The 13,564-nt window shown below is 36.1% G+C and overlaps 1 protein-coding gene across 1 annotated transcript; it reads right to left on the bottom strand.

The window, feature by feature from the left end:
- Positions 1 to 2,517, bottom strand: LOC306803934 (fibrinogen-like protein 1-like protein). Its single transcript, XM_079309961.1, has 2 exons — positions 2,364 to 2,517; positions 1 to 913 (listed from the first exon to the last, which is right to left on the bottom strand). Exons 1-2 carry the CDS (start codon positions 2,509 to 2,511, stop codon positions 213 to 215), a joined length of 849 nt encoding a protein of 282 aa, XP_079166087.1. The 5' UTR covers positions 2,512 to 2,517; the 3' UTR covers positions 1 to 212.
- Positions 2,518 to 13,564: the final 11,047 nt, after the last annotated feature.

Raw genomic sequence — 13,564 nt, 5'->3', positions numbered from 1 at the left:
GTAAAGGCCTCAGCTTCTGACAGCTTCTCACTTGTGTGGTTGGCAAATTTCTGTGAAATGTTCCAGTCCTGGACATTTTGTCATCATAAAGCGCTTGCAGAGTCCCAGTTTAAATCTTCAGTCATGGTTGCTTAGGGTTATTACTCGGCCAGTGAGTTCACTTCTGTCACTTGAGAAAAAATCCATGTTCCTGACAAATAGGCATGGCTTGTCTACAGCTCAACCTTCTGGCAGGGGCAGGCCTTGGCAGGGTATGGCTGGTGGTGCTCCCTGGGTTTGACCATCATCCATGCAAACTTGCAGGGGCGCTGCTTGCTGCAGTCCTTCTGCCAGTATATCGCGTTCCTGCGGTTCAGGTTAGCGCCGGCGCATGCGTCGTACCACCAGCCTCCCCCTGGAATCCCATTCAGCTCCAGCTTGGCACAATTCATGAAGTAATTGTCGTTGTCCCTGTCCTTGGTGGTGAACTTCTGGTTGTCATGGAGATAAGCTTCTGTGTCCAGGGTCAGCGCATCCGTGGCGTTGCCTTTGTACAGACCAACCCGGATTCGGTACTGAGACTCTTCCCCCTCAATCAGGAATGGCTCATACTGTCCCCATCTCACTTCAGCATTTAGATTTACGAGTTTAACTCCAAGTATGTATGGCACTGAGCTGCCAGTTAACTGGTGCATGTATTCATTTCCTAGCCAGTGGTTCTCATGAACAGAGCCAAATCCATACTTGTAGTCCTGCCAGGTCCTGTCAAAGTCGACAGTACTGTTGGCTGTAATGTGCTGGATTACTGTCCACCCACCATCCTGCATGTTACAAAAGACAACAATTGGTTCCTCTTTTGGCTGGATGATGTAAAGGCCATCTCTGGAATTTCCTTTGGAGCGCTGTAAAATCTCAAAGCAATCCCTTGGATAGTCTGAGGAAAAAAAAAAACCCAAAACCCACAAAAAAAGAAAAAGAAACAAAAACAAAAAACCAAACAAAAAATTAAAATAAATTCTGTTCAAATAATAAATTTCAGAAATTGAACTCTCTCCTTTAGAGTGACTGAATGACTCTCTTCAGACTGGATGCTGACTGACTTCATTGCAACTGATGGGCATTTATTCAGCTAAAGGGGAAAGATTTCTGGCAGGAACATGCAGGAAATATTCAGAAATTCAAAAAATGGTTTGTTACTCTGTCATACAGCAGAAGTAAAATTTTGCATTTATGATAGAAATATGGTTGAAAAGCCAAAAGCTATGTACAGATCATTCCTTTTCCACCAGTGTTCTTCCAGTTTGAATACTCAACAAGTTTGCAGTTCCCTGTGCCATGAGTAGGACATCCAAGTTTAATAACTAGACCTAGTGTTATCCTCAATGAACAAATTAATTTCTCTTGAACCAATTTATACTTCAGAAACCTCTAATATGATAATATTAAATTCTGAAATGCATGCCATGTGTTCATTTATAGAAGGGATATATTAAGCATTTTTATTATTAATACAAATCTTATAAATATCTGAGGATTTTCTTAGGATGAGTTCTTTTCACTCAAACTCCAGGCTAAATTTTATCATGGATTTGCAGGTGGAACTATGTTTTGTTCAGTGCTGAGCACCAATACCAGGAAAATAGGTGACAGTACTTTTCCATTTAAGTGCTTATCCAGTAGACTCAGAGGGTAAAGCTTGGGTTGACATTCTCTATTGGGTTAAATTATTTACTGTGTTTTTTAAAATGTCACATAAGCATGTTACATAGAAAGGTAACTTCCTGGTGTAGTATAATATCAAGCATCTCTGAGACTTCAGCACAATGCTCTGAATTTTGCAATTGATTCTGAAGTTTCTTAAGAGCCATAATATAATTTAAGTATACGTATAGAGACAGGATTCCTTTTTTACATAAAAATTGTATTAATTTTTCTGTTACTCAGACATATGTTTGTGAATTGAAATAATTCACTTCTCCATAGAATTGAAAGGCATGTCCTTATGTCATTAAGCTGTGGAATATTTGTAATTTGTGTTTAATAAAAACTTGAAATTTTACTATCTCTGTGAGAAAAAATCAGTAAAAATTACATTTGCCTGGTAGACATACCCTCCAAACATGATGCCATGATTTTAAAGAAGGATTGTTTAAGTAATTTATATGGTGATGTCCAAGCCAGAAGTATACACGTGACCTTCACAGTTTCCCTTCTCAATGAACATTATACAACTACTTCTACAGACAGAACTTTGTGGCAGGACATGTTCATATTGCAAATTATTCTTCCAGGGCTACTTTTGAATATGTTGGTTGAAAATGTTACAGCAAAGCAATAAAGTAAAACACATAAAGCTTTCACATCACTCGCTGCTCCATGGGTACCTTTTTCATTGGCGTTTCCCAGTCTCTCGTAGTCTCTCTGGGGAAGAAGGTGGGCATTAGCCAGGGCCACTGCCTCTTGGGTGCCCAGGGACACAGTGCACTGAGACAGCAAGAGCAGCATCAATCCTGCTGAGCTCCTCAACAGCATCTTCCTTCTGCCTCAGTCCTCCTGCAGTGATACAGAACTGTCACACAGACTGCAGCTGAAAATGGCAAGGTTTATGACTTCTAGTACAAAGGTGCTGAAGGAGTAAGATTTAGAAATACCAAGCTTCAAACAGTAAGCCTCTGTCAAAGCTGGCTTCTCCCATCTTTGAAGGAGCTCTCCTTTCCTGCTGTGTCAGACCTCATTTCTGACAAGTCACTCATTTCTCTGACACAGAGCCCTGTGCTGAGATGCTTAGAACATCTCTCACCTGTCACCTTGTGCCATGCTGGGCAATGAAACACAATGCAATTTTGAGCGTGGCAAAAAGCCACCAAGACTAATGCAATGACACAGCTCTTAATTATCAGAGCTGAATTTTTCTTATTCCCTGAATCCAAACTGAGTGAAATAGTGGCACCAATGGTCAAAGAGACAGAAACAGTAACATTAACTCTGCTGACTGTCTGTAGCTCAAACAGTACTCAGAGACATGGCTTTCCTAGTGCTGGAAAGGTTTCCATGCTCTGGAGAGCTCACTTATCCTGAACTGTGCTTTTTTGAGAATTTCTGACCACAGATTGAAATAGCAGGTCATAACAGGTCACAGGTTTCAATCAGATTTAAAATAAAGAAGTTCAGTAAACAAAGCAAAACAACTTTTTTTAGCATCTTCAAAATCCACAGGGGTTCAATATACTGAACTAAAACAGCTTTGAGCCTCCTTTTATCCATCTTTTGGGGTACATGTCTATTAATATTTCATTCAGTACACAAGAAGGCTTAGGTTATTACTGGACAAAATTCTGTGGTCCTCATTTAGGCAAATCCCAGATTCTCTGAAGAGGACTTTCTGCCAACAGCTTAGAATGAATCAGGTAAACTAATGTTTCCTATACTCTCCAAGATACATTTACTTAGACTAACCAAACTGTTTTAATGCTTTTTTTTTTTTTTTTTTTTTTTTTTTTTTTTTTTTTTTTTTTTTTTTTTTTTTTTTTTTTAAAGGACTGGGCTCCCCACAGTGGCTTTGCTGAAGGCAGAAAATAGATCTATCAAAAAAGCTCTTTGCTCAGGGCTTATTTCCTGCCAGCATCAGCACAAAGTCTGCAGAGGACAGAACCCTTCTCCACAGTGGCTTATGTTGTAACAAAGCCACATTCCTTATAAATCTAATGGCTTAGCAGCAGATTCAGCAAACAGTTTTCCAGCATGAAAAAATTCAGCACATTTTTTAAAAAATGTCCAAGATAAATCATTGTAATAATGTTCAGGTTTGAGAGTTAATTTTTCTACCTGCCATACACAAAGCCAGCAAACCAGTGTTTTCTATTCTACCTAAAGCTATTCAGTAATAAGTATGATTTACTATTAAAACATAATTTGCCTTTTATGCAAATGGGATCATAATAAACTGGAAAATTACCTTCCATTAAATTTGGCACAGTGCTTCCCTTTAAGCATTTAAATTCTGCTGTACTTATATTTTCTACTGTCATGTATAATTTTTCCTGAAATCTTTGATTATTGTTGCTAATGAACTATGAAATTATAAATTACTTTAAATCAAACCCTAGTCCACAAGCTCAAATTTTGTTTTTCATGAAATTTTGCATGAACTTGGATCTGGAGTTATTTTTTGAACTGTTTTGTTTTTCTCTTCGTATTTTTGAAGGAGTAAACCTTTCTTATTCACTTATATTTATGCATAAGCTTTGAAAATTGATTTAAGGAACAATTTGATTCCTGAATAGAAATAGGTATTAAAAATTATTAAGAAAACACCCAAGGAACATAGCACTGGGCAGGCACCTTACCTCTTTCAAGTGAAGACTGGCAAAGATCACAGATGAGCTCACTCTCTACAGTTGTACTTTGCCTGCTACTTAAGTCCAGGTGAATAAATCAGATCCAATGTGCTATCTCAAATGCAGCAAAATTGCATTTTACAATTCCTTATTTCACACTGTGCCCAATCTGTTGGACTTTGCTCTGACATATTATACTTGCAATTAAGTATGTATGAATCATAAAGTACAAAATTCTTCCATAATGATTAAAATGACATAGTAATTAAATTAAATTTCCTTTATTAACCAATAGTGGGGGAGAACCATGAAGAAATTTTAATCTAGTAAATTATTTATGTTGCTTAAATAGACACAGGCAGATGCTAAAATTTACTATGCCATTTTGCATAGATGAATTAACTCAGAGCTCTACTGAAATGTGGTCACATTTAAATTGCACAGAGATTATTTGATTTTTAAGTATTAGGAACAATCCAACTATAAACCGTGTTGTTACTTCACGTTTTAATGTGAATGAATCAGAAACAGTGTCTGAGAGCTCTACAAATACAGCAAACAAAAGCAGAACAGGCTGGTCGACAGGTTTCTATTTTAGTTTATGTGGATTAACAAGATTAGTTAACATTAACTCAGATCAAAACTGTCACAAACTAAATAAATTAATTATTGCTATGTAGCTATATATCTGAAAGTTCTACTGCCTGTCTGCACAGCCTTTAGGTGATGTCTAATCAAAATTTACCCTTTCAAAGATTAGACAACACTTAAGTTTTTGAGCTCCCTGGTCCACCCTGCAACCTGCTTTGATCAGACTCCATCCTAGAAACAAATCAAAATTAAAATTGATGGAACATTTAAGGCCTGTGCAAGCTCTACTTCAGGATTCATATCAAGTAATAATTTCTGTTCTTCAATAATTAATCTTCAGTGAGGATTTGTATTTCATGTACTATTAAATCAATACCCACAGCAAATGTTTTAGAAAATATTTGCTTGTAACATTTAAAACTCAGTGATCTTTCTCTTCCTTTTTAAAGTAAAAGCAATCTATTACACAAGAGGATGTCCACAGGGAGTCAGAACAGTATCTTCTCCCTGACACTGATCAGTAGTAGAGCTACAGGGAAAAGTTTAAGAATACATATTCTCTGCTTTTAACATTATGAAGTTCAGGGAATTTCTGATATTTGTTTATTTGACAATATCTAATTTATGGCTGGTAACAAGTATTACAAGCCTTGTCTAAGGCATAAAAATACTGTATGTATAAAAATATAAAATTGTTTTCAGCATATACTGATCTTGCTGAAATAGTGTGCTAAGGAAAGGTAGGGGAAGGTACCTTTCCACTCTGTCCATTTAGATACACTCTGAAAACCAGTGGTATTTATTGATGGGCCTCTCATCACCCTGACATAAATTGGGGTGCATCTTAGGGCCTTTGATTCCTGGGTATTTCATCACTGTTTATCTCCTCTCCCATCTTTCCATTTTTCTTTACTTTCTTGCTGTTTGCTTCTTTGTTGATTTCAAACTTTCATCTGAGCTGGCAGAGCAGAAATGGAGTGGGAAGTGTTTAATTAGAAGAGAGAAGGGCATAAACATACATTCTCTCATGCTCAGAAATGCATCTATTTTTGTAGATGAAAATTGTGAAAAGCAATTAAAATTTTCTAATCTCCCTCTCTGCCCAAGGTGAACTCTGTCATTGTGGGAAAGGCTTTGACACAGGTTGGCAACTTGAATATCCAGGATCTTCAAAAGGCTTGACATGGGTGATTTATGGATTTATATGCTTGCCAGAAGCATGAAAAATGCGAAATTACATGTTAAAAAGTTGTTCATTATACTGAGGAACACAAGAGATAAAGTTCTGACATGACAAAACACATAAAACACTTAACAAAGGGCTCCCTGAATATCTTTCCCACAAGAAGTTTCATGGGCACACAAGTGATTGCTTTGAGAAAACAAACAAATCAACAAAGCCCCACCAAACAACAAAACCAGGCCATAGAAATACTTTGCACCTTTGAGTGATTTTGAATTGCTTTGCAGCCTTGGCTAAATGCACTTTGGTATTTTTGCATAGGATCAGTAACAAAAAAAACGTTCATAACAGCTTTCACTTGTTCTTGAACTTATGAGCTGGCATTGGCATATGAAGTGTGTGTTTTGTCTGACAATGCAGAAAGCAATTATTAACTGCTGAAATACATTACACAAAAAGCTATTTTCAATAGAAATTTTAAATCTCTTTTTACACATTCAGTATTTGTGAGATGAACCATTATTTGGGGAATGAACCAAAGTATATTTTTTGACTGAATGTAAAACAGAACAAATGCTACACCCTTAGAAACATTTGACTTTTCAAACGTTTAGCAAATTTATTGATATTTCTTAGAAAAATATTTTAAGAACTGAAGTAAATACTGAGGACCTATTCTTGGTATCTTTCTGCTGAACCCAAGACTAAATTCCAAGGGTGTAGAAGGTTAACAGAATTGAGGAGGGTTTGCTTTCAACAAAAACACTGACCTAGCTTGAAAAATACAATCAAAACCATCATCATGGAAGATGCTGGTTAGGTGACAGGACTGGTGGCAGTGAAAAACTTAAGTTACTAAAGTAGCTTTGAAAAACAGTGTGATAGGAAACATCTGGTAATTGATTTTTTTTATTCCAAAGGTGGCAAAAATTGCCAGATAAGAACACTGCAGGTGAAAACTGTTGGAGAAAACTTGCATGGAATGCCAGTTAGGTGACACCTATCTTAAGATGGTAGAATTCATGATTCTGAGGAAAAGTATGTGCAGCACTGTAAGGACAACATATTTAAAAAAAAAAAAAAAAAAAAAAAAAAAGGCAGACCAATAAACAGGCAACCATCTTCTGTCCTCTCTTGCTAAGAGTCTGAGAGAGACAGGCTTTTTGAGCAGGCTTGCAATTAATAAAATGTACTGTGGTGAAGATGAAATGGCAAACTATTTCTTATGAAGAAAGACAGCAACCATAGTAAGAGTGCAAAAGGTCTGGCTAAAAAGTTATTTAAAATTTTGAAAGTCAGAATGAAGTTATGTAAGCAATTGGAGTCAAGAGACAAATCCCAAGAGCATAGAGAGATAACACAAAAACTGCTCATTATAAAATTAGAGTTTAAGATTTAAAAGGTTACTGCTGTCAAGGGACATAAAAACCTAACAAATATTTGGTAAAGGGATTGGACATAAAAAGAGGTTAAACCCAAAACCCCATTGTTTTATGAGGGAGAAGGGTAAGTGGCACAGATTTTTTTTGTTGCAGACTTCATAAGTAGTGGCCAGATACTTAATGAAATGAATTTTAATGGAAGAGTAGGACTGGAGGCCAGATTAAGTAAAAAAAATCTCAAAAAAACTGAAGTAGTTAAATATTTTCAAAGTGGCAAGGACAGATAAAATTCTTTATGTTCCTTACCATCTAGCAAAAGTCCTCTCTGAACCATTTACAGTTACATTTTCAAAGTAATGGAGGTCCCAGAGGATTTCATTTGGCCTATCTTTTAAAAAGGGGAAAAAGCTAAGCAAAACAAAGAAGAGTAAGACACCTTTCAAAACACAGAAAACAAGAGAACCATTAAAAAAAAAAAAAAAAAAAAAAAAAGGAGATGATAAGGTGATAAAAAGCAGCCAGCAAAGACCAGTCAAGAAAGAAATCAAACCAGGTTTGTTCTTCCTTGCTACATGGATCCCTTCTCTTCTGACCTTTGCTCCTTTCACTAAATATTTCATAGAAAGTTCTGCATGCTCCCAGAGTCCCATTAAAAGTATCCCATAATAACCTTTAAACAATTTCAAAGTGCCCTTTTCCCTGCATGCCATGGCAAATTCCCTGTAGGCAGTACTTCACTGTGCCAAGAGCTCTGGGTGTTTGCATTTGGGTTTCACACCAGGGACAATGGTCTAATCCTTTTCCTTTGATAACCTTAGGAGCAGGGAAGTCTGTGCCTTCCAGTTTTCACTGACTGTGCTAACTGGGGCTCCTCTGCATGTCACCATTCACCCAAATCTCTCCAGGCTTTTAGCATGATTCATCCCATAGTCTAGCAACAACACAGTCCAATGGCCACAGCCTGGGACTTGGAGGTTCAAACTGGACACTTGGGAAAGCTTGTTCACCAGGAGCAGAGGATTGGGGGAAAAAGTTTCACAGATGGGTTGTGGAACCTCTGTACTTGGAGATTTTTAATACTGGCTGGACACAATATGACTGGATTGATGCTGGTGATAATCCTGCTCAAAGTGAGGTTGACTAGAGACCACCAAAACAACCAACACTTCATCAACTGTCTGGACTTCAGAAAAAATCAACTTTCAAAGCAACTAGCATTCCAGATCTGATGCAGATTTGCCATATTGCAAAGTATGAGTCAAACTCTGAGTCATATTTTGAACACTACCTATCTAGGTAAACACATCTAGTAAAATCACTAAGTTGAAAATATTTTCCATCTGAATGCACCAGTTTTACATCAAGTACTTTAACAAATAGAAAAAAAAATATTGGAGAAGTACCTGCACAAATATTTGAGTCAAGAATTTCAGATGATTATCAGCCCAAAGATATTTAAAAAGCAATGTGTTGATCTTAATTTTAAATCAGTTAGCTATATGATCTAGCTTTAAACATTATAGTTTAACCTTGTAATACAGGAGTCTAAAAATTATTTTCTCAACTGGGGCAAGAAGCAGCTGCAGGCATTGCTATGGCAACCATCTCATTTCCAAAGAGAGATTCTGTGACTTCTGTTGCTCTTTATCAACCTCACAGCTCAGTAGCATGGCTAGGAAAAAAAAAAAAAAAAGGAGGGGGGGCTTGGAAGAATAATGAAAAGGACACTTCAAAACATAAGGCAGACTTTAAATAAACAAAGTAAATTCTCAGTCTGATGATGAGCCCAAGGAACAGAACCAAACCAAGAATCCACACCAAACCAAAACACATATATCCCACCACTCTAACATGTGTCTTTGCAAATGACTGTAGGCAATCTCTCCCGGAAATTATGTTTATCACAGATTTCACTGTCTCACACTAAGTACGTGACTTAGTTTCTTGATCCTACTGTTTAAGGAAAATTGAGAGCAATATGAATAACGCACAGGGGGTGGATAGGGTGGGAGCAAAAAAATTTCTGTCAAAACAACACATTTTACTGCCCACAGCTGTCCCAGGAGAGAGGTTGAGATCGTATAATAAGAATTAGTCAGATTGCTCAATAACTATTGAAAGATTTTAAAGAACTATGGTGTTACAAACCTATAGTCTAAGAACCTGTATAAACTCAATAACTCTTTAACACACTGGTTCTGAAAAAAAAGATTGCATTTAGGCTTCTATTGATAAATCACATCATATTCTTATTGCAGAAATACTTGCTTATTTAAATTCCTTACTTGGAATGTAAAGGAATTGTTAAGATGTAAAAGCATGTAAACATAACCTGTATATATGAAGTATTAAAAGTACGTAAGGAAAGAACAGACAATAAAACACCACTTAAAAACCCCAAACCAATAAATCATGCTTAAATCAAGATAGAAATTCAAATATTTTTTTGATTTAATCATGTTTTTTCTGGGAAGCAAATTTAGAAAGTGGAAGTTTATTTAGCTAAAAAAAAAGCTATCAAATTTGAAAAATGTTCAAGAAGATTAAAAAAGGTTAATGAGGGACTGCAAAGCTGTAAAGGCACTTAATGATCTTCAGAGGGCAAGTGTATTCTGTCATATTAAAAAGACACATAAAGAAGTACAATGTAATGAACAAGAGCATGCAGATTTTTTGTAATTAACAGATTTGATTGAGAAGCAGAATTCTACAAATGTGTTTCTTTACTATGTGATACTGAAGAAGTGAGTTGAAAGCAGCAGGTGATTTTTGGTGTTAGCTAATAGGGTTTAAGATGACTTTTTTCATGAAGAGCTATCCAGATCCTTTGGATATTTTATTCAACCATCCTCTTTTCCCAGTGAAATAGCTGTAAACAGTGTCTTATGTTAAACTCTTGTATCTGCAGTGAACTGTGTAGGATTCTATCAAATCCTTCTAATACTCTCCTCAGTTTACACTTACACATTTTGGAAAAAAAAACCAAATCCTAACAATAAAGTAAGTTTTTAAACATATTACAAAGAAAGCACAGCAGTTTGATCAGGTCTTTCCAGGACAAATGACCTCTCCACCATTAGTCAGCTACCTGGTGATAGAAATAATTGGTTGCTACCAGTGAAACACTTGAAAGAACAAGTGATGTATACAATTATTTCTGCCAGCACCAGCTCAACAGAGCTTGCTACTGCAATTTCAACAAGACTCTTGTAGTCTTCATAATAACAAAGGGCAAAAAGATGTGAAAAAATTCTGTGCAAATACCATGTGAATAGAAGTAGCAGAAAAACAAATCAAAAGAAAAGAGGGAGTATCAAAACTACAATTCAGAATCAAATATGAGAGGATTTCAGGTAAAGGCTCCTCTAGAAATCTCTACTGATTGTCTGTAGATGTCATGTCTAATGTGGGGAACCCTCACAAAGCTACAGGTAGGGGTATTATTTTTATGGAGCAAACATCTAATCATAAACCTGGTAATAACACCATAGTTCAATTCTCATCACTTTTGGTAAGTATGATGATGGATGCTGTACTTACTCTGCAATAAGCCTGTCTTTCAGTAACTTTTAGTAAGTGTTCCACCTCTCATCTGAGCTCCTCCTCTTTCTGAGAGAGAATGTTTAGCATGGCAAAAATCCAGGCTCATTAGGAGGTTTTACCTCAAATTTCTTTGGACACTCTACTAATACAGCTTATGCATTTCTCACCTGCCAAGCTGAGCATTCTGAACCACATCCATGGATGACTGGACAAACAAACTAGTAGGAACATGCCTCCCTGCTGCCAGAAATTTGTTTCAAGTCTTATTCTGTTCTGATCCCAGGAATGGAAAGTATTACTCTCATGCATTTAACTGGATTCCTCATGCATCTTCGTGGTAAATAGCAGTTCTGTGTCCTGCACACCAGACTGTGAGCTTGGGTATTCTATTATCCATTTTGAAACACAATGGAAAACTCACACCCATGTGTTCCAGACAGCAAGAAGGCCCTTAAAGAATCCAGAGAACTTCTGAGGAGAAAATTCTAATATTTCATAACAAAAATTTTTCCTTAAAAAACCTTTTTCCTTTTTTACTTGCTGTGTTTGCAAATTAGTTTCAGCACCTGTTGTATTACTTTTTAAATGTTTATGTTCAAATAAAAAGAATCAGTCAAAAATTCAGTTTTCTTTGAAAAATGCCACAAAAATATTTTTCTGTTGCATATTCACTACCTTCTGCCCTTGACTGAATCACAGTCTTTAATTAATTTTTATTCCAACCAGCCATGCAGAACCAAACACATAATAAAAATATCCTAACTATGATGTTTTGTGCATCATCAATAAATGAGCTAACTAGCTAAAGTTCCACTTGTTTTTCCACAGAAAATTATTCTGTCATTAAATCTTTATAGCCTTATTAGAAACAAAGTATTACATAAAGGTTACTGACAACATAATTGAAAGAATAACCTTGTAACTTCAAAAGTGAACCAGTTTTCCTGAAAAAATCAATATTTATTATGGAAGAGGATGAATAATCCTTTCTGGCTTTTGAAACACAGAAACAAAGTTAAAATGCCTCAGCCTATTTACAATCTGAAGAAGCTTTCATTAGCTCAATATAAAAATTGACTAAAACTCAATAGTATTCCTAGAGACAATTTTCTGACTAAAAGCTCCCTGAATGTTGTATTACTATATGGCCTGAATCACCAGATTATACACACAGTATAATGTTCAAAACAGTCATTACATCTAAGGTTCTGTCTTTAAAGCCACTGAAATGATGAAAGAAGTAAGATTCTTTAAAATTCTACTTTTTTTCACCATTGATACTGATTGCTTTTTGGAACCCAAAGTGTAATAATGCATTTATTAGAAGACTATTACACAGAATGAACCTACACTGAGTGAGGGTGAACTGGCTAGACTGTACCACTTAGGCAAGAGCCTTAAATGGGTGTCCAGTTTTTAGTTAGTGATGAAGCACTGATTACTTCATCTCTTGAATGGTATAGCAGTCTTTCCCAGATGGAAAGAAACATGGCATAACTGCTTTTTCTTCACTCATGTGTAATGGGAATAGAAAAATAGGAAAAAAAAAAAAAGCAGGCAAAAAACGTCTGTGCTCTCCTAAAGGATGTGACTACAGCCTTTCTCACTTGTCACTTGCCAATACATTCACCAAGAAAACAATGTCTGTAGAACATCATGGAAACATATTCCAGCTACATTTTTTTGCAAACCTTAATACTTGAGTTAAATATGCCATGACAGCACTGCTTAAATTTTCTTCTACCTTTAGGGGCTTATGCCAAAATTTTCTCCTTACAATTAATTAAATCTTCAAGTATCTTACTGAATGAAACACTGTCAGAGAATTTCCCTGGACACAGGGATCTGCTGATTCATAGTATTAACCTTGTGCAATAGCTGTCAATACTTGAAATATGCCTAATAACAACAATGTCCCTCCCCTCCCAGTAATTCCTGGATATGGTAGCAAAGTTAGCAGGGCAATAAATGACTCCTGAGCCACAGTGTCTCCAAGCTCTGTTTTGGACAGCACAGCATGCACAAGTGTTCTTCCTGCCAAGCTGGCCTCTGTGCCAGTTTATGGTTGGGACCAAGCTTTTGGAGATATAGACCATGATTAAGCCTGGTTAAGTGGGACTGTCCAAACGTCCCTTGTACCACCTGCCTAAGAATGTGCAACATGTACACATGTTATCTTTTCAACCTTTTAACATTGTTCAATAAATCCGCTTTTTCACTGATTTGAAGTTTAAAATTTTAAGTTCTTTCTGTATTCCTTAGCCCATCAACAATAGATGTAAACACTTCCATTTTTCTTCAGCTTGTTAAACTAGCACAATATATAGCCATATATATCCATATTTTATTCTGACACATCAGAATGAAAACCACTAAAGGTTTGCTACTATTTATTTTATATTGGTTATTTTCCTAAAAGAAATAAGTTTTAAATGAAACATAAAATTGTCGGAATACAAATTCACTTTCTACTGACTACCAAAAGCAACAAAATTAGGGTCAGCTATGTCTTAAACATGAAAACTAAATTATTTTAAGGTACTGCTGTC

This window comes from Erithacus rubecula (genome assembly GCF_903797595.1).
Source record: "Erithacus rubecula genome assembly, chromosome: 6".
NCBI classification, from domain to species: Eukaryota; Metazoa; Chordata; class Aves; order Passeriformes; family Muscicapidae; genus Erithacus; species Erithacus rubecula.
This window is presented reverse-complemented; position numbering and strand designations above follow the sequence as displayed.